This window comes from Orbicella faveolata, unplaced genomic scaffold (genome assembly GCF_042242905.1).
Source record: "Orbicella faveolata isolate gen_17 unplaced genomic scaffold, um_ofav_v1 contig_12, whole genome shotgun sequence".
Classification (NCBI taxonomy): domain Eukaryota; kingdom Metazoa; phylum Cnidaria; class Anthozoa; order Scleractinia; family Merulinidae; genus Orbicella; species Orbicella faveolata.
Window position 1 is genome coordinate 24,034,827 of NW_028301539.1, and position 20,591 is coordinate 24,055,417.

At 44.8% G+C, this 20,591-nt stretch overlaps 5 protein-coding genes across 5 annotated transcripts; 3 read left to right on the plus strand and 2 right to left on the minus strand.

The window, feature by feature from the left end:
- Nucleotides 1-2,948: 2,948 nt before the first annotated feature.
- On the plus strand, nt 2,949-4,551 carry LOC149117273 (uncharacterized). Its single transcript, XM_089277101.1, has one exon. The coding sequence runs from the start codon at nt 3,260-3,262 to the stop codon at nt 4,508-4,510; it is 1,251 nt and encodes a 416-aa protein (XP_089133227.1). The 5' UTR covers nt 2,949-3,259; the 3' UTR covers nt 4,511-4,551.
- Nucleotides 4,552-5,759: 1,208 nt separating this feature from the next.
- Nucleotides 5,760-6,433, plus strand: LOC149117274 (uncharacterized). The gene has a single exon (XM_089277203.1). The coding sequence runs from the start codon at nt 5,783-5,785 to the stop codon at nt 6,146-6,148; it is 366 nt and encodes a 121-aa protein (XP_089133329.1). The 5' UTR covers nt 5,760-5,782; the 3' UTR covers nt 6,149-6,433.
- Nucleotides 6,434-8,687: 2,254 nt separating this feature from the next.
- LOC149117275 (uncharacterized) lies at nt 8,688-10,242 on the minus strand. Its single transcript, XM_089281212.1, has 2 exons — nt 9,143-10,242; nt 8,688-8,892 (listed from the first exon to the last, which is right to left on the minus strand). Exons 1-2 carry the CDS (start codon nt 10,240-10,242, stop codon nt 8,688-8,690), a joined length of 1,305 nt encoding a protein of 434 aa, XP_089137338.1.
- A 3,453-nt stretch (nt 10,243-13,695) lies between these two features.
- LOC149117276 (uncharacterized) lies at nt 13,696-15,343 on the minus strand. The gene is made up of 2 exons (XM_089281218.1): nt 15,258-15,343; nt 13,696-15,090 (listed from the first exon to the last, which is right to left on the minus strand). The coding sequence occupies exons 1-2, from the start codon at nt 15,341-15,343 to the stop codon at nt 13,845-13,847; spliced, it is 1,332 nt and encodes a 443-aa protein (XP_089137344.1). The 3' UTR covers nt 13,696-13,844.
- LOC149117277 (uncharacterized) lies at nt 15,230-16,831 on the plus strand. The gene has a single exon (XM_089277133.1). The coding sequence runs from the start codon at nt 15,342-15,344 to the stop codon at nt 16,731-16,733; it is 1,392 nt and encodes a 463-aa protein (XP_089133259.1). The 5' UTR covers nt 15,230-15,341; the 3' UTR covers nt 16,734-16,831.
- Nucleotides 16,832-20,591: the final 3,760 nt, after the last annotated feature.

Sequence of the window (20,591 nt, forward strand, 5' to 3'; positions counted from 1 at the left end):
TTTCTCAATTAATTACAATTTCACTTACTTAATAGTTAACGTTCTTACAGGTGAAGTTAGGGTTCATATGAGAGATTGTACAGACAGATCTCCAATATTTGAAAACATAAAAAAAGCTGAAGATTGGCTTGATTATGCGGAAAATTGCCGTTTTGATGAAGATTCGTGGGAAATGCCAGAAAGTTGGGGAATTCCTGATCCAGCATGGGCTTTTTACGGTTTCATTGCAGTATATGTAGTGATCATAAAACAAACATCTTTGTTTTTTGACCTGGAGTTAGAAAGCTTTTCCAATTGAAGCAACAAAACAGGCCCGCCGATAGAGTTGATACCTCTCATAGAAGCCATCCCTGAGTACAATAATTTTTTGGTAGCATGCTCATGGGATGGTTACAATTGGCATGAGTGGTTCTTTTTTTGCAGGGAGCGTTAGCATAAAAAGGAGACGTATCCTACCGAAAAACCTCATCAGCATCAAGCATAGCAGCAACGACCTCACGCGTAATATCGCGAGCATCTTTGTGCCACTCAGGCATGAAATATTCGTGGGAGAGAAACGCAAACAAGTGGAAGCAGACAATCATGTTTTTATAATATGTAAACAAAACCGTCTGTTTCTAAAACTCAGTTCGAAGTGGGTGTGTCTGTTATTTTTTTTATCAGTTCCGCTTCAAGTCTGCCGCGGATGTCTTTCTCCATTTTCTGAACATCAACAGCATCAAGCTCTCTCTTTGACGGTTGGCGAAGCATCTTTGCTCGGACTTGGTCCTTGAGTGCGTTATACTGCTGAAACTCGGAAAGGATGGTGTCAAACTCGTGGGAAGACACTTTGTTGTTGTTCAAAGCTTTGGAGAGCAGTCTGTTGATTGTATCCCGCTTGGCAACGGCTAGCGTGGTAATCTCTTGATGTTTTTTTTTTATTTTCGAATCGAGTTTTTTGTTGGCGATTATCAGCCCCGAAGAAACAAGAGCGAAGCACCCCCCAGCGCCGCCAAGAGGAACTGTTGCCGGCAGGCCAACCACAGACAGGGCGGAGCCAAAACTTGCGCTGGAAAAAGCTGCCGAGAGAACACTGGAGCCGGCGGCACTCCAATTAACGAACTTTCTAGTCCGTTTGTATTTTTTAGCAACGAGGCGATAGTGGCTGACCTCACGGTCCAAAGTGTTGGAAATCTCCTTGATCTTTTGCAAGCGGAAATTCTCAGAAGGCGCCGCAAGTACTGGATAGAGAGGCTCGGCAGGCGGCGCGCTTGGAGGTAACAGATTTACTGAAGACATTGTATATAAAGAAATTTAATTTAACTCTAATTCAAAAAGAAGCGGGAAGCCCTTGAAATCAAAAAGTTTGCCGCTTTCATCTTTGACGCTAATAGTGATGCTTTTTATAAAAGTGTCCGTAGAGCAGTCACGCAAAACCTGTTGCGGAGAACCTTGGTAGCTTACATTTTCAAAAGGCTTCCCTTTCACATCAAACATGGCTAAGACATCTGACCTTTTGCCATTGAAAAGATTCTGTTCTTTGTCGAGTAAATCACAATGAATGAAATATGTTGTTGGAGATGTAAGCCTTTTTACGCGGGTTATATGATTCAACTTTCGCCCAATACCAAACAAATTGGCTAAATCGCGATCAAGTTCAATCGGTTTCCCCCCCGAATTTCTGATTACAAGCTGGCCAATAGGTTGATTTATTGCTGTTTCCAACTTATAGTTACATTTTCCGAACAGACCTTCCATTTCTTTTGCCATTCTTTCTAAACTGTAATGCCCTGGGAGTAATTTACTAACTGACAAAGCTTTAGCATTATCTTTGTCTTTATCTCCCAAGGTGGCTGAACCTTCCTTTTTCAAAGTGTCCCAGCTGTTGAATAAACTACAAGATATAACTTTCATGAAATGGACTCTCGGTATCGGCTCTTCAAAATAGATAGTCTCTCCGTTCTGTTGTGTGACCATAGTGAGAACAACCATTTTATATTTAACAAACAAAATTGTATCCAAATAAGATGGCGAATTTGTGGAAAGATCCTGAGTTTGTGAAAAAAGCGGATGCCGCGAAGAAAAAGGCGTGGACAAATTTTTTAAACCACTTTCCAAAAGCGGACAAAAGCCGGTTCGTTTCGCAAGAAAGCATCGACGAGAAAAACAACGCAACCGCAGAGGTGTTTTTCAAAGAAAGCGAAGGCTCGTTACAAAGCGTCTTCGGCCCAGACAGAAAATATTGGAGCGCGGAGATGAAACAAGCGCTAGGTTTGGGAGACAGCGGGGCTTTTCCTTATCAACTGTCGCCACTTGGTTCAAAAGTTTCTTTGGCAATCCCTGCGGTACCTCTCGAGGGTAAAGGACCAAGCTTGAAGAAAATATTCAACGAAGAAATCAAAATCTACGTCACGCCTGACCAATATTTCACGACAAAATTCAGAGAAATATTTCAAAAAACCAAACTCAGGCACACTTCTGGAACCGAATCAAAACACTGGTTAGGAGGGCCTGGCATGAAATATTGGCCGCAACAGCTCAACTTCGCGGTTTTCTGCGCGACACAAGGGTGTGGAATTTCTCGCGAAATCTTTGACAACGGGATAAATCTCTCTCCGCAGATAAGAGCTTTTTATATCTTCCACGTGTATTTCACGGTCAGGCGCATTTTGTACCAGCTAGGAGGTATTCAGAGCATAGGCGCTTTGCCCGGAGACCCGACGTTCAGCCAAACGAATAATCATTATGGCGTTGCTTCGTACAAAAAGATATGTGACGAGTTCCGCATTGTCCCCTCGGGCGATTTCCACTTCACACGAGGGAAAAACCATGGTTTGGGAAGTGTATTCATTGGCGTGACAGGGCAAGGGCCCTTGAAAACAGGAACCGCTTATCCAGGAGGGTTCTATAAATTCAGTGATGAAGGCGGTGCGGCAAGCAAAGGAAATCTGCTTTCTTTCATCGAACCTGATGCCGCTTCTTATGCTCAAGCGGACTGGTTCGCGCCAAACACAGCATCCGGTTTGACGCAGGCGGGCTTGTCGAGAATCAACCAGTCAATCGAGGCTTTCGTTTACTGCGTCCTAGGCGCGCAAGTCAACGTCCGCAGCAGCATTCTCGGTTCTGGCGGCCGGGCGAAAGAAGCCCAGAGCGAGTCTCTCTTTCTGGTGGAAGACGCGATCAGACAGCCCGACCTGGCCAAGAGCGTGCAAAGGTACCAGCAATATATTCCAATTCTGTTATTTTTTAAATTAGAAAATAATCGCCGGCGTATTATATAATGTCAGTGCCAGGGAACCTTCGCCCAACGTACACAAAAAAGACATTACACGCCATGCAGGCCGAGCGCGCGGTCAAGCGAATCACCTTTTCCCGCACTGAAGCCAAACTCGGCGATACGCTGTATGTTTCAGTGCCCAAGCTGAACGTGAACGAGGTTCTGGTGCCGGGCTCGCTAGCGCTTGCCTTTGACATCGACATTTCTGGGGGGCACGCCAACAACTTCCTTGTCCAGAACGTTACGCGGGCGCTCGTTGACAGGCTGCTCGTGAAGTTTGGAGGCACTATCCTGCAAGACGCGGTTGGATATGGCCTCTACAAAATCTTTGATGACCTTTTCCTTTCGCAGGAAAAGCGAGACGGCATGATTCTCGAAAGGATTCAGAGCGAGGATCTATGCAAGATCCGCTCAGGCGCGGGAGACAAGAGAACCTCGGGCGTCGACGCTGAAAACAAGCTGAACGAGGTTTACGGAAAAAAGTACCGGATCAGGCTTGACCATCAGATCCTTACTGACCACGGCGTTTTCTACCCCCAAGCCCTTTACAACGACCTCGTATTCGAAGTAACCCTTGCTGAAGCTGAACATGTTGTCAAAGGCTCCGATACAACCCAGCTGAAATACAAGCTGACGAACATCCAGCTCGAGTGCGAAATGATCCGTAGCAAGACTCTGGCAGACGAGGCGTACAGCGTTTACTCTAGCGCCAAAGAGTTCGCCTATGACCACGTGATGCGTTCTGAAGTGGTGATCTTCAAAAGAGACACCGACACGAGGATCAACATCAAATTCGACGCCCAAAAAAGGTCGCTAAAAGCCATCCTGCTACTGTTCATTGAGCCGTATGGTCATGGCGCCAGAGATTCAGAAAAATACGTCTTCCCGGATCTGACGAAAGTCAGCGTCACGATCAACGGCTCGCCCAACATGATTTACAACAACGGCGTCGAAGGCAAGGACATGTGGGAAGAGGCCCAACGCTTCTTTGTGAAGGAAAAAGATAAAACCGAGCACATGAATGCGACAAAGTTTTATATCGGGGACAATTTCGGGCTTCTGATAGATACGTGCTCCATGGCGGACCAAGAAATGCACGGAAGTGGCAAGCGCCTTGTGAACAGTACAGACGGTGTCCAGCTGGAAATCGAGAGGAAAGCCGAAAGCTCAGGCAACGTGAACTGCCACGTATTCGTCATCGCCGACTCCCAGTTCAACATTATGGACAGACAACTAGAATCTGTGCAGAATTGAATATGAACATGGACCCAAGCAAGATACCCTTCAACGCTCTCATCGTGGGACCGACCAATTCAGGTAAATAAAGGTTTATGGTGGACCAGATCTACGGCACTTTCCGCTTCAAGTTCGACAACATTGTGCTCATCTGCCCGGCATTCGCGCACAACAAGACCTACCACAGAATTGGTGAAAATGATCCAAGAATGGATGTGATAATGTGCGAGCAGCAGGACGTGGAAAAGTGGTTGAAGCTAGTGAGATGGCTTTTCGAGGGCTCCAACACGCTCATAATCCTCGATGACTGCGCAGCCTCCAAAGATGTGAAAGGGCGAACAGGCGAGCTGGTGAATCTCGCCTTTTCTGCCCGGCATATGGGGATCAGCGTTTGGGTGCTGACCCAGAAGATGACCGGCATAACATCTTTCTTCCGGGAGAACGTGGCGACGATCGTTCTCTTTTACACCCCCTCGGCCAGGACCACGAAAGCCATTTTTGATGATTACGCTGGCGAACTCTCTCAGGATGAGTACAAAGGTCTGGTTTCAAAGCTGAAAGAACGAAAGTTCTCTTATCTCGTGTTCTCGCTTCGCCACCCCTACGGGGTAAAGTTATTTTGAATAAAAAAATGAAAGTTGAATATATAGCCTTGCACAATGGCTGAAGAAGAGGCCGCGTTAGCAGAAGTTATGAACCTACTTCAAACCGAGCCCGAGCCGCCGAGTGGTCCAGCAGGTGGGATAGTTCCAACCGCCCCAGGACCTGACATTCCTGCTCTTCGTGAGCAGCTGGCCGTGCTGGTATCCACAGGCAAAGCAAAAGACGACATCGGCGTGAGTTAACCCACGAGCAGGTGAAGCGCCTGAGCGACAAAGAGGTCGAGAAATACACCAAACGCTACGAGACATACGTGGGCTCAAAGACGACAGAAAGTTTGATCGACAGCTTTATTTTTCTTGTATCCAAAGTGGTCGGAATGTCCGTCAACATCAAAGACATCGACGCTTACCTAAAAGAGCTCAGAAACGAATACATCATAAACAAAGAGCTCTCCAATCTGGCCGGCAACCTTGCTTTGAAGTGCGGCCCGTTTCTTGCTGCGGCCAAGGCGGCGCTGATCACCACAAAACATATTGATTTCAACTCACATTTGGAGAGAAAGGACGAACAGAAATTGGAAGAAATTCCTCAACAGCAATCCTCAACGCCCGCTGAGTGATTGCAGAACGCCCGCAGAGTAATTTATAAACATTATTATATTTGCTCCGCATACGCATTTGTTTCAGAATGTCTACCGAACAATCCGAGAGCACACCTAAGGTCGAGACCCAGACAGCACCTGCCGTCGATGTCACACAGCAAGCGACAACTCCGACTGCAACAACGACAACGCAGCTCGTAAAAAATCCCAAGCGTGTGGCTGCTGGAAAAATGGTTGCTGAAAGAACGCGGCTGGCACGGGAACAACAGAAGAAAGCGGCCGAGGCTTATATGGCGAACAACAAGGCGAAAGCCGCCACATCTGCTCCCGAGCCAGCCCCGATTACAGAAGGCGAAAGCCCAAAGTGTAGCGGAGAAAAGAATAGCAGTCTCAGCACCACCCAATGGCTTGCTGTTGGCAGCTTAATCGTTTCACTGGTCGGAATTTATTAAAAACGGGAAGAGCTCAAAGTCGCGTTCGCCAAAAAAACGCCTGAGCCCGCCCCTGAGCCCGCGCGTGTTGAGCCAGAACCTGCTCGAGCGACACAGCCAAAAGGATTAAAAAAATGATTGAAACTTTCCGAGTGGAGAATATTCAACATGTTCAGAGTTGACTTTCCCCATATTATCGTCAATTCAGCTGCGATTATTGGTATCTGGTTCCTATATTTCAACATCAGCGGCAAGGTTGCTGAAACAACCATTGATCTTTTGGGAGAACCATTTATTGATAATGCCGCAGAAGAAGAAGAAGAAGAAGAAGATGAAGAAGAAATAATAATAAAAAGAGAAGTTGCAAGAAGAATGCTAGAAAGAATGGAAGAAGCCGTGGGAAAGACAGATTAATTTTGTTTTAAACTTTTGTTATTTTCCTTATATCAACCGCTATCATGCCAGACAACAAGCTTGTTAAGACCATCATGGACGCCGCTACTCTCACTGGCTTGGCCGCTGGCATCGGCTGGGCCGCAAAAAAGGTTGTGAAAGAGAATTTCACTTCTGATCCCAGCAGCAGCGCAATGAATTGCGTGCAGTTCACCGCCGTCATGGCAGGTAGCATTGCGCTCAAAAAGTACCTCGAGGACCAAAAAATCCTCCCCGCCAGCGTCTGAAATTAATGATTTAAAAAAAAGACTCTGCAATATAGAACCATGGCGAGCATAGCGATTATGGTTGGTGGTGCTGTGTTGAACGCCACGGCTTTTATCGGACGCAATTATCTGGCGAGGGCGCTTGGCGGGGGCGACAAAGCTGCGCTTGAAGAAAAAAAGCGCCATGACAAAGCTCTTGAGGCGTACCAAGCGGCTTACGCCAAATACACGCGCGACCGCACCCATCTTCTCGACTGAATTGCGACCAACGCGCAAATAAAGGCGGAGGCCAAGCAGAACTTCACCAACACCGACTATGCCTTCAAACTCTACAACCAGGTGCATCCTGACGAACGAATGATACCCCCCAAAGAGCCCAAGTTCTCAGATTTCTATCAGCCAAGCGAGCAGCAGAAAAATGGTGAACTCATGTTCGTGGGCGCCGGGGCGCTCGCTCTGGGTTACGCGGCCTTCCGGTTACTTTAAACTTTTTTACGCCTTACTTATAGTAGCGCTATGGACGCTAAACTCGCAAAGATATACTACGGCCCAGGGGGCTACTGGAAAGGTATCGCCGCGATCAAAAAATTAGTCAAAGCCGCCAAGGTACCTGAAGAAGCCGCAAAAAAGTGGCTGATCAAGCAAGCACTCTGGCAGATATTCCTCCCCGCGCCGAGGCGAATTCCTCGACCTAAATTCGACGTTCCAACACCCAACGCGGTCCACCAGGCGGACCTTCTTTTTCTGCCGCACGACAAACTGCCCCGCGAGCGCAAAGTTTTCAAATACGCGCTGACCGTTGTCGACGTGGCCAGCCGCTACAAAGAGGCCGAACCCTTGACTTCGAAAAATTCTTATGAGGTCGCCCAGGCCTTTCAGAAGATTTACAAGCGCGCGCCTCTGAAATGGCCTCAAATGCTGCAGGTTGACCCCGGGCGCGAATTCATGGGCGCTGTCACAAAAGAGATGGAAAAGCACAAAACATATATCCGGCGCGGGCGCGTTGACATTCACCTCGACCATGCCATTGTTGAACGTTTCAACCGTACCCCGGCTGAGCGCTTGTTCGGGCACCAGTACGCCGTTGAAATGCTACTCCCTGAGGGGCAGCGGTCCATTTCCTGGGTGAAAAGACTTCCAGAAGTTGTTTCGGCTCTGAACAAAGAGGTCACAAGCCTTATCGGCAAGAAACCCGCCGTTGCCATCAAAGAAAAATCTGTTTATGGAAGGCCGTCGACACCTTATTCGAAGCCTGTTGGGAAAAACGAAAAAATACTCCCCGCCCTTGTCCAAGTTCGTTATCTCTACCAGCCCGGTGAGCTTGAAGGCGGTGTAAAAAGAGTACAGACCCAATCTGGTCTTTGAAAGTTTACAGCATTGAAAGATCTTTCACCAAACCGGATCAACCCGTTCTCTACTATTTGCACGACGGTCCCAAGCGCGGCTTCGTGCGTGAAGAACTTCTCGTTGTCCCTCCAAACACACAGTTACCCCCAGAGCAACTTTGAAACTTCGGCTTCCAACTCTCTAAGTTCATCATCTGTGAATGTAGGCAATATTTCCATGTTGGTGTACCCGTAAGCTTTTGTATGGATGCCATCGTCACCTATCCATCGCTTTGAATCAGATGGCGAAAGCGAAATTTTGTTTTGATGTATGCCGTAGATTTCGTGTCCCTCGCTTCGAAGAATGTTCATTCCATGCCATAGCTGCTTCGCACCAAAAAGCGTTTCCTTGTACTGTTCATGCATTATTTGTTTCTTGACAACGCTCTTTTTTACGCCCTTCGCTTTTTCGAAATTTTTTTCGTCCGCCTTCAGGATGGAGTACATTTTCGGTCTCAGACACACGCACTCTGCTATGGGGGTTCCGGCACATTCGTCTTTCATTTTGCCTAAGACCTATTTCTTTGTATTTGAGTGGAGTGGATGCTCCTTCGGGTAGTCGCTCGTGTCGTACAGGTCTATGCTGTTTTTCATGTCTTCGTAGACGACTTCTGTTTCAATCTCGAGAAGAAGGCTGTCGGTGTCTGTGTACAAGAGCTCGCACCTTGAGCCGTATTGCTTTTTCAGCTCGTTGAAGAAGAAGTCGTACATCAGAATCTTGCTGTTGTCAAGGATCGTCATCCCCGATTCCGACCAGGACGTTTGAAAAGAAAATGTGCCTTGCGAACAGAGGGCTGGCAACCAGTTTCCTTATTTTGTTCGTCTCATCGTTGCGCACAATCTTGATGTCAACGCGCTTCCGCAGGTTTTCCATGGTTTTGCCGAAAACCGAGTTGTTCATGAGCTTGTAAAAATTCTTTTCAAAGTCGCTCTTCGCTTTTTTCCTAAACTCTGTGTTCATCCGGATATACGGCTCCATCCAGCATTCTTGTTCGAACTCCAGCACCCTGTGGACGAGCTTCAGTTTCATTCCCTGCTTCAGATAAAAGTGCAAGTTCCTGTAATGCACGACGTAGTCCTTTTTGTCCTGAAGCGTCAGCAGCAACTTTTTGCTGTCCTGGGTTTTCAGCTCCAGGTCTTCCATCAGCCTCTTTTGGTAGACCGACATCCACTCCTTTTTCACGACCTTTTTCTCCGGCGCCGGTTGGTAGCTGTTGTGCTCCTCATGCAGTTCTGGAGGGTATTCGAGATCGACCTCGGGAATCCACCCATTCTTCGCGCTCTCTTTTTTCTTCAGGATCTCCTCCTCTGTGGGCATGTCGCGCTTCCATTTGAAATCTCTTTTCGGGAGGGGCTTGCTCATCGCCCATCCGTAAAGATTGTTTTCGTCGAGATACATGATGTATTTTTTTGGCTTGCTGGGGTCATAGTCTGGCACTTGGGGGTTGTTTGCTTTGGCGTACCTCTTGCTTACCATGGAGATTCCACCCCGCATCCCCATTTCCACGAATAGATGCTTTTCGTAGTCTGTGAAGAGCTCGAGCTCGACCCCCGTCTTTTTCAAGAGCGCGTCCCAGGATAGTCCTGGCGACGTGAAATATTGCGCCGGATCTAACCCGTACTGCTCTTGGCAGAGGTTTCGAAAGTTCTCCAAAACATCAGCCAGCAGAGCGACATCCGTTCTCACGTAAAGATCGTGATAATCGCCCAGCGTTTTGCATTCAAAAGCTTCCCAGACAGCCTGCGCGTGCGCGTACTCTTCGTCTGTTATGTGCTCGTCGTTCAGCTTGCTGTAAAACTTCTCTTTGTCCGGAAGCCTTGTCTCGCCGAATCTTCCATGTGAGTCCATGTACTCGTAAGGGTAGATCCCTTTTTTGTAAAGCAGGTCGTTACCTTTTGAAATGGTTGATGTTATTTTCAATGACTCCTTCGGTGTTGCGCTTACAAGTGAATGAAGGCTTTCTTGCAAAAAGTTCAAGCTGTCGATGAAACGCAGACCTCCAACCGAAAATGTGATGTATTTCTCCATGTTGTTAGCAACGCATTTCACATCTTTCTGCAGCTGCGACATCGCTTGCATCAAGTGGTGCGCGTCGTAACCCCTCAGGTTATGGAATACGATTGGTATTTGCTCGGTTTTGGGATATATTCGCAATAGATTGTTACACTTGCTGTGCGCGGCTCCGCGGTACCTGCCCGTTATGTGGCAATGGTCTTTTACCGCGTCTCTGTAGTTTTTTTTGAAGTAATGGCTTTCCGCAATACTTGCAATTTTCTTGCGATTTTGCTTCTGACTTGTCTTTCTCGTCAATCAATCCTTTCAACTTTTGCACCCCCCATTTTTTCTCTTTCTGTGCCTTGTAAAAACATTTTTTGTGACCTTGCCCCCAGTAGCTGCACTTTTCACCGCCTTTTTCACCCGCTTCTTCAACGTTCCAAACGGGTAAAGAATCCAAGAATTCGTCTTTTATCAAACTTTTGTTACAAACGTGGCAATCGGCTGCGTTTCTGAAACTTGCCCAGTCTTTCCACGTCATCACAATCGGCTTTGGTTCGGCCATTCTTTCTCTTATATTCACCTCTTCTTCCAGAATGTCTTCAAAAAACTTTTCCACCGCGCTTTCTCCCCTGTAAACATTTGACCCTGTAATTTCACCGTCGCATCTCACAACTATGTATGAATACCTGCATGCCTCGTGCCACTCGGTGTTCTCTGTGTAGCTTTGCTCTCTCTGGCCCGCGCACACAGCCAGGAATCTTTCTGACCAATGTCTCGAAGTCCGCATAAATCACGAAGGGCGTCTTCATCTGCTTTTTATAGTTTTGGAAAGAAAGCGTGTTTTTCCCCTCCTCTGGCATCACGACCCTTGTCGGCCTGCCGTTCACACCGTTGCAATGTTTTTTGTGCTCCACGAGCGTGTGAACTTTTGTGAAACGCGACAAGCACATCATGCAATAGTGTGTTTTGTTGTTCAACGACTTGTCGAACAGCAGAGCGCTCACCCGCTTTACACAACAATAGTGCTGGTTCATCCCTTCCTCAATCAGCATCAGGTTTACCTGCTTCACGCTCTTTTCTTCTCTTCTGCCGCTTACCCTGTGAATCGTAACATGGCCGTCTTCCCAGCCAAATACGTTTATTGCGAGGTTTCTGTTTTGCGCCTCGAGCTTGTTTAGCTGCTTTACCGGCGTTGGGAAGTCGATTCCTTCGTAGTTGATTCCGTCATTGGCCGGATAGCTGCTTGGTCTGTTGGGGTTCTTTCCTTTTGGCGCAGGGAATAAGGCGGCTCTGAGAGCCCATTTCAGACACTCGTTGTCTCTGTTTTTCACGTTGATTATTGCCTTCTTTTTTGCCAGGTTCGCTGGGAGAGGCAAATAGGTTCCTACCCCCAGCGGATCGTAGCGCGCAATTTTCACGTAAAAGAGCTCTATGCTTTCGACATACCATCCTGATCCAGCAGCACTCCATTGTTCCACTTCTCCTTTCGTTATCTCAATGAATTTATCAAATTTTTCTTTTATCGGGTTCTCGCTATTCCGGTTGAAAACTTGCCGCTCGTCGTTTTGGAAAAAATGCATCATTTCTTGCGTTTCGCCGTTTCTTTCTATTGAAAACTTTACTTGCATCTGGAAACTTGCTTTGACGTTTTTCAACTCCAGAATTTCTTTTTCAATCAGATTGACGATCTCTTCTCTATTTTCTCTTTCGAACATATAGAGATCTTTATTCTTTGGGTTTTTTTCGGATGTTCTCATTCTCCACTCACGAAGCCATTCACCAAAATTGTTTTGGTTTAATTCAAACCCGTCTAATAAAGGCTCTACATCGTTATTTAACGGTTCTGGTAGGTTTATGTTTTCCCTCCTCGGTATTGAGCCGTAGAACATCTGCAGAACATCTGACGAATATCTTTCAGCAGCCATGGCGGCGTATATACATGTGCAGATAATTCTCCAATAGGAAATATTTCTGTAACACTTTGTATATCAAAAATGGTTGACGAAAAAATTGGGTGCACTTTCGACAACCGCGCTTCTTCAACAACCGCGCAAAAAATGGTTGTCGAAACTACTACTTCGGCTACCCGGCTTTGTGACACACTGCGACTGCGACTGCGACCCGGCTTTGTGGAAAAAAAGGGTACTGGTTCTGTGACACACTGCGACTGCGACTGCGACACTACTATAGGGGGTACTGGTTCTGTGCACACCTTGTAAACACAGCATGTAACAACAAGATGGAGAGACTCATCCGTAAAGCCGAGCGAGATTTTTCGAGCGAGGTTTTACGGATGAGTCTCGCAATCTTGTTGTAACATGCTGTGTTACAAGGTGTCAAAGAACCAGTACCCCCTATAGTAGTCAATAAAACAAACAGGGTCAGAAACAACAGCTGCTGCAATAATAAAAGAATGGTAGCTTACGAGAGCTACTACGTACACTTCTGATGCGAAAAGGACGACTTGAGATACGTCTCTTAAATGATACAAGTTTGTTTTCGTTCTTTAACTGTTCGTAAGGAACATCGGTTCAGATGTATATCTGTTTTGGTTGATTTTTCTTGCCCTTCAATAAGCTTATGGGTGGATGGGTAAGGCCAAAATATCTTCTAAACAAGAGCGCTACTGCCGAGCCAAGAGAAAACATTGCTAGAAGTGATCTCGTTGTGGTAACAAATGAATCCTTCCGTCATTTTTTGCCGTTACTTCGCACGGCCATTCAACTTCAGACATTGTGCTTTAAATTTTTTTTCACCGCATGAGTAAAAGTGAGTTTCCGTCATTATACCTCAACTGAAAAGGAAATCTTGATTAAAATTGACTCTTTGACAGAAAGAGTAAGTTAAATGGAACAAAGCTAAACCTAAATGAACTGGATAAAGCCGTTATGGGAAGATTCCTAATTTGATTAAGAAATTCTCGCGGCCTCAATTACCGTTAGTATTGTGTTTCTTCAGCTCTTTTCTTGGCTGGCCTCTGCGATAAGCTAAATTGTCGTTGCACCTTGCCTGACTATGGCTTATGTATCGGTACATGCCATGCTGATGATGAATATTTTCCATAGAAAGTGCAACTACCAATAACAAAAGGGTGTTAAAGAACCAGTTCCAGGCAATAAACAAGATACAACGATATAACAGTATTCTATCTAATTTTTTAAAGTCTTTTTTGTCCCTCAATTCCCAAAACCGTAAAATATCAATATCGAGCCTTCAGGCATAACTATATTTTATACCACGCCATAGAAAATACAGAACCAGCACAATAAATGCGACCTACGCGCTACGGACGATACGAAGGTTGAGTGTAATACCGTCGAGTATTTTCTATGGCATGGTATAAAGCTTGAAATATGCATGGAGAGATACTTGTCAAGTAAGGTTTTGAGAGGTTTAAAATACCTTTGATATACAGCTATTTCAATTCACGTTGTCGGATAAAAGCGTCAAGCCTACACGATAAGACCGAATGGTGGTCTGGGTATCCACTTGAATTTTGCATTTCAGTTAGAGGAATCCTAATCAACAATGATTTAGATAAACATATACAGGCAAAAACTAACGATAGACAAACCCGACGTTTCGGCGACATCTTGGCGCCATTGTCAAGGGAAACTAATTAAATATGCGATTTCAAGAGTAACTAAGAGTTCAGAGTTTCTAATTTGCATAAGTTAGACAAAGACTTTAGCGCGAACTGAGTCTGATTGTACTTTTAAACACGGTCGTAATTGTTTAATGAGTAACATCTCATTAATGAGACAATCAAACTTGTTGTGGCATTTTTTCAACACGCTAAAACAATTGCGAAGGTCATCCGGAATCCTGCCTGCGTGTCTATTATCATAGCGATTGCGTACTGACGAGGTCTTGCTTCTATGTCCATCAACGCGTACGAACAGATGGCCACGGGTGTAACCGACATAACCAGCATCGTACTGGTCACACTTGAAGTTATACACAACGCATTGTTGATCAATGAGCTGAGGCTTAGGTTCGCTTGTCGGGAACTCCTGGGCAATCTTGCGGCTCGTAAACACCGGTTGAACACTAGTCTGCAGCTTCACACTGAGATCTTTCAACTGTGTCTTGACGATATTAGCAGACTCCTGGTCTTTAAAGGGTATGACAACCCGAGTAGTGTTTTCTGTCGTAGATCTGGACCGTAACGAGGGCTGGTCAGCGACCTTTAAATTTAGGAAGGTTTTGACAGTGGAGTCAACAAGCTGCTTGGGATATTTCAGTTTAGAGAAAACAGATTTCAGTCGTTCGCACTCCTCAGTGAAGTAGGACCATGACGAAGACAGGCGATGTGCGCGATCGAGCATAGTTGTCAATAGTCCGCGCTTGTACCTATTATCGACATGACTGTGGTAATGGAGAAGCAGACCACTGTTTGTTGGCTTCACAAACACTTTAGTTTCAATACGAGGCGCTCTGTTTAGGAGTTGAGTACCGAGAAAGGGAAGCATTCCATCATTTTCGACCTCCATAGTGAAGTTGATGGCGGGGTGAGCGTGGTTGAGGGTGTTAAGAAAGTCCCTAGCTGTAGACAAATCGGGCATCACAGTGAATGTGTCGTCAACATATCGACGATAGTAAGGTGGCAGCTTGCCCTCAACATCTAATTTCTCTTCAATAGACGACATGAATACGTTGGCTAGCAAGGGCCCAAGGGGGGACCCCATCGCTACTCCGTCGATCTGTTCATACAGGGATCCATTAAATTGGAAAAGCTGCCCCTTGGTGGCCACACCCAAAAGATCAATAAGGTCTTGCTTTGAAATGTTCAAATCATACTCGGAATTAAACCAGTTGTTTCTAAAGGCTCTGTCTGCGAGAATCGTAATGGTTTCATCCAAAGGTACATTCGTGAACAAGGAGGGCACATCATTCGGATAGTAGATGTATATGTTCCGACTTATCCATTACAACGACTATCCGAAGCTTCTGTCAATGACACCAGCAAATTTCGTCCCATTCCTTCTGAACGAGCAAAAACCCGAGGCAGACCACCCAAGCAGTATCATCCGCTTTTAGCAAAGGAGGCTCTTGTATAATCTATCATCACAAGGATCCTCCCTCACGCTGTGGCCCAGTCTCTTCGTCCGACCGGTTCTAGACTGGCACACCTGTACGGGTTACCGAAAACACACAAGGAGAAACTAGCCATGCGACCAATCCTATCAGCGACTAATACGTATAATTATGCTCTGGCGAAATGGTTGGACAACAAGCTCAAACCGTTGTCGTTAAATCAGTACACAGTCACGGACATTTTCGATTTTGTGAACGAACTACCGCGAGACCTCAACATAACACCTGGTGACTTGCTGGTGTCCTATGATGTGTCCTCCTTGTTAACGAATGTACCTTTGGATGAAACCATTACGATTCTCGCAGACAGAGCCTTTAGAAACAACTGGTTTAATTCCGAGTATGATTTGAACATTTCAAAGCAAGACCTTATTGATCTTTTGGGTGTGGCCACCAAGGGGCAGCTTTTCCAATTTAATGGATCCCTGTATGAACAGATCGACGGAGTAGCGATGGGGTCCCCCCTTGGGCCCTTGCTAGCCAACGTATTCATGTCGTCTATTGAAGAGAAATTAGATGTTGAGGGCAAGCTGCCACCTTACTATCGTCGATATGTTGACGACACATTCACTGTGATGCCCGATTTGTCTACAGCTAGGGACTTTCTTAACACCCTCAACCACGCTCACCCCGCCATCAACTTCACTATGGAGGTCGAAAATGATGGAATGCTTCCCTTTCTCGGTACTCAACTCCTAAACAGAGCGCCTCGTATTGAAACTAAAGTGTTTGTGAAGCCAACAAACAGTGGTCTGCTTCTCCATTACCACAGTCATGTCGATAATAGGTACGAGCGCGGACTATTGACAACTATGCTCGATCGCGCACATCGCCTGTCTTCGTCATGGTCCTACTTCACTGAGGAGTGCGAACGACTGAAGTCTGTTTTCTCTAAACTGAAATATCCCAAGCACCTTGTTGACTCCACTGTCAAAACCTTCCTAAATTTAAAGGTCGCTGACCAGCCCTCATTACGGTCCAGATCTACGACAGAAAACACTACTCGGGTTGTCATACCCTTTAAAGACCAGGAGTCTGCTAATATCGTCAAGACACAGTTGAAAGATCTCAGTGTGAAGCTGCAGACTAGTGTTCAACCGGTGTTTACGAGCCGCAAGATTGCCCAGGAGTTCCCGACAAGCGAACCTAAGCCTCAGCTCATTGATCAACAATGCGTTGTGTATAACTTCAAGTGTGACCAGTGCGATGCTGGTTATGTCGGTTACACCCGTGGCCATCTGTTCGTACGCGTTGATGGACATAGAAGCAAGACCTCGTCAGTACGCAATCACTATGATAATAGACACGCAGGCAGGATTCCGGATGACCTTCGCAATTGTTTTAGCGTGTTGAAAAAATGCCACAACAAGTTTGATTGTCTCATTAATGAGATGTTACTCATTAAACAATTACGACCGTGTTTAAATGTACAATCAGACTCAGTTCGCGCTAAAGTCTTTGTCTAACTTATGCAAATTAGAAACTCTGAACTCTTAGTTACTCTTGAAATCGCATATTTAATTAGTTTCCCTTGACAATGGCGCCAAGATGTCGCCGAAACGTCGGGTTTGTCTATCGTTAGTTTTTGCCTGTATACAGTTAGAGGAAACCTACAAATTTGCATGTGAAATATTAGCTAGGATGCAGTAGATTTTCCAGTCCTGACCAAAATGGGACATAGCTATTCAACAGATCAGTTATATACATTTGTGCAGGCCTATTAAGCACCTCATATGTCAATAGTAGAAACTTAAAAACAATACGCTTGCTAAATGGGAGTTAATGAAGCCCGATCGACCCTGGAGTGACATCATCATACTTATTTTTACCCAACATTAGACGAGCAGCACAGTTTATAGCAGCTTGAGGTTTTGCAAAAGTTATTTTAGAAGTCGGTGCAATAACGCGTTCCTGCCATCCAACCTAAACGTGACGAAAGCATGAACTAAAACATGATACACTCCGTGGTTAAGTACTTTCTTATACGAGATACATTGCGAATGTGTGTTACGAAAAATTGTCGAAGTCAATTTCTAGAACAATCTAGAACCGGAAGTCATTCAGCCGTGACCAATTTGAATAAGAACATTCCAGAACATTCTGATCTTTATGTAATTACTCAGATTAGAAACTGTGTCAAACAACTTAATTTAGCTCCAAATAGAAGTTTCTAGAACTTTAAGCCTCATGTATATTAGAGCGAGCGTTCCTTCTGTGAGAGAGATCAATTCAAATTTGAAGAAGCTTAGTGCTGTAAACTCGTGAAGTTACCTTACGGAAATAAATTAGTTTGTTGCTGTTACCAGCGATCCTGAGTTCTGTCTGGAAACAACCCTGCTCTTCAACGATACTCGTAACAATGTGAAAGAAAGATGTAACACTTATGCTACTCAAAATTCCTATCAGAATCAAAACTCACACTAATATTTCTAGCCGAAATCGAAACTCTGATCTGGTCATCGCAGATATTAAGCGGCCGAACTACTAGGGCCTGGGAGGAAATTATGATGTTTCATCAGATTTCAACTTTAATTTGTTAGAGGACATCCAGTTAACCAACTCTGGCGTATTGAAAAATCGATCGGAGAATCATTAGCGTAGATATGAAACGGCATTCCTTATTTCCGAGCAATGTTCCCTAAAGCGAGGTGTCCAGAAGTATACGATAAGAAACTGGAGCGCACAAAATAAGAAAGAGCATTAAAACTCGCCGAAGATCTTCGGCGAAGTAATACCGACTGCTTGTGTAGCAAACAAAATTAAATCGCGAGTCGAGAGAAAAGCTACTACCCGATAACTCTTTCTCTATAAGGAAGGATCCAAAAGTTCGCCGATGATCAACGACGAGGTAATTCAGCCTGAAGATGTGATTCAGCCTGTAGAGGTAGTTCACTCTGTAAGTAATGCTGAATTGGTCATGCCGTGGACACAAAACTTAAAACTACTATATTAACAACTGACGTGGCTTCCAATATAGAAGTCTCCTCGCCCCGTCAATTCTTTTTTGTTATTATTGTATATGCTTGTGTTGATGATGTGGCAAATAAAAGATGATGATGATGATGACAATGATCATGATGATGATGACGATGATGATGGCGGTGGTAGACTGCAGAACACCGAAACTCGTCGATAATCATCATCGAGGTAATTTTGTCTGTAAATTAGGAACTTTGGCCCATGAGAAGATTATAACGTATACAGTGAGTAAACTGTTGATAATTCGCACCTTTTGTTTGGGAAATTTCCTAACAAAGGGCGCCGATTAAAACAAGTCTATCGCATCAGCATATTCGACTTATATTTGTGTTTGTGCGCTTATAAAAACCAGTCTGTGGGTGTTTTTATTCCAAAAAAAAATTATTGGAAACGTTTGCATGTGAATTGGACATATAATATTGTTCATGAAAAAAGGAAATATAATAAAACGGTCATTAGTCAGCAGATACTAAAGCAAAACAATTGACAAAGGATTGAAGAATAAATGTACCTGTAGGCGACTTGTACTCCTTCTTCCATTGAGGTTTATAGAGAAAAGGGTTTTGTTAACAGCCTGTTGTACAGAGTTAAAGCGCTGTTATCTACTCCCATAGTGTTATCTATACCTATAGGATATTTTATAGAGAAGTTAGAAGTAAAGTAGGCCCATCCTCAAAACTGAAAGCCCATGTTTTCAAAGTGTGTTTTTAAAACCAGGCGACTCAAAGGAATTGGTAGTGGTCAATTTTAATTGCATTCTTAAGCAAGGCATGAGTTAGGGAGCGTCCAATTTGGGTACGCGCCTTTCAATTATAACCATAAGAATAACGAATAAGTTACTTAATGAATTAGTTTGTGTTTTTTAACAAGTTTCAAATGTGATGTGATCGAATGGCAGTGGTTGTTTGGGAGTCCGTCAGTGAAACTGTTTTGGTAGGATTTTAATTGTGAAATATTCACTGAGCTGGTTGTAATCATTTCGCATCCTCCAAGCAAAAATGACATTGTTGTCTTATTATTCACTGCTTATTTCAATATTTATAATAATTCGTTCTTGTTTTTCCTAATTATCTGAGTCGATTGCCTGAAATCGACGTTTCAGTTTTATCTATGCGTAGCCAAAGACGGTGTCGTTGTGTTCTGCGCGTGGGTTGAATGAAACTCGCGAGGAAAGAAAGCGAGATAGGAGTTTGTCCTGAAATATTCCTCGTATATTGTCCGTTAATTTGGTCTATATTTCTTAGAATTCTGGCTCTGAACTATTTAATTTAAGGGGAAGGTCCGAGATAATTGTGTCGCACGATGCCATTTTCCTTGAATATGTCAAATTTAAAGTAAAGTAAGTTCAGGGTCAAATTTCGGCACCGCAGCTGGCTACTGTGACTAGCAAATTAATTGCGTTGAAATGAACCTTAAGTCAGAAATGATTACGTTTACTGAAGTAGACGACAAAAGAAAATGTCAATAGAGACACAGACGCAGAGATAATTCATCTGTGGAGAGAATTTCACTGCCGGCGTTGTATCATGATACTGAACCGAAACTTCGCCTTTTCCAGCCTGCAGTAATCTTCTTCAACCAATAAGGTAACATGGGGCCTCTTCATATGAGCCCGGTCAACCGGGCTGGCTCCGGGGTGGCTCGGTTTCCGAGATCTCGCCTTGCCACACTTTCCTTCGTAAAAATGTCGGTGGGTTCATATGAGAAGCCGGGCTGGCTCGGTTACCGAGATTTCGGTTTTTGCGACCGAGATCTCCGTAACCGGGATGAAAATTTTCCCATATGAACACTCCAGCCCGGGTAACTGGGACGAAACTTTCTAGACAAAATAGCTTCGCTTTCGCAACATAGCAGCCAAAATGGCATAATTTTTGTCTTGTATGTATTTCCACTTAAGGAGTATGCGAATTAGCTTTATTAGTAGAGTTACAAGAGTCCACAAAGCTACGATGGCCGCGAACGATACGAGTTTATGTTCCACCATTTTGGTTGTGTTTCTTGGATTTTATCCCGGCAGACCGGGCTTAAATTTTCCATATGAACAGACAACAAAATTCGTCCCGATAACCAAGTCAGCCCAGTTACAGGACTCATATGAAGAGTCTCATAGTTTACTGATTTGTGAAACATGAATTTGTGGCGAAGAACTGTTGAAGCATTCTGTTAAAGGAATTTCTGATCTCCTGGTAACTTGCTTGCTGCTTTAAGCCTGGTTTCTGTATGATCGGTAAGTTGGCTGCAGTGATCGTTGTGATCACTACAGAAAACGTTGAGCGATCTTACGAATACCTGTTTGTATGTGATTGCTACGCTGGGGTAGAACATTAAAAACATTACGCTCCGGC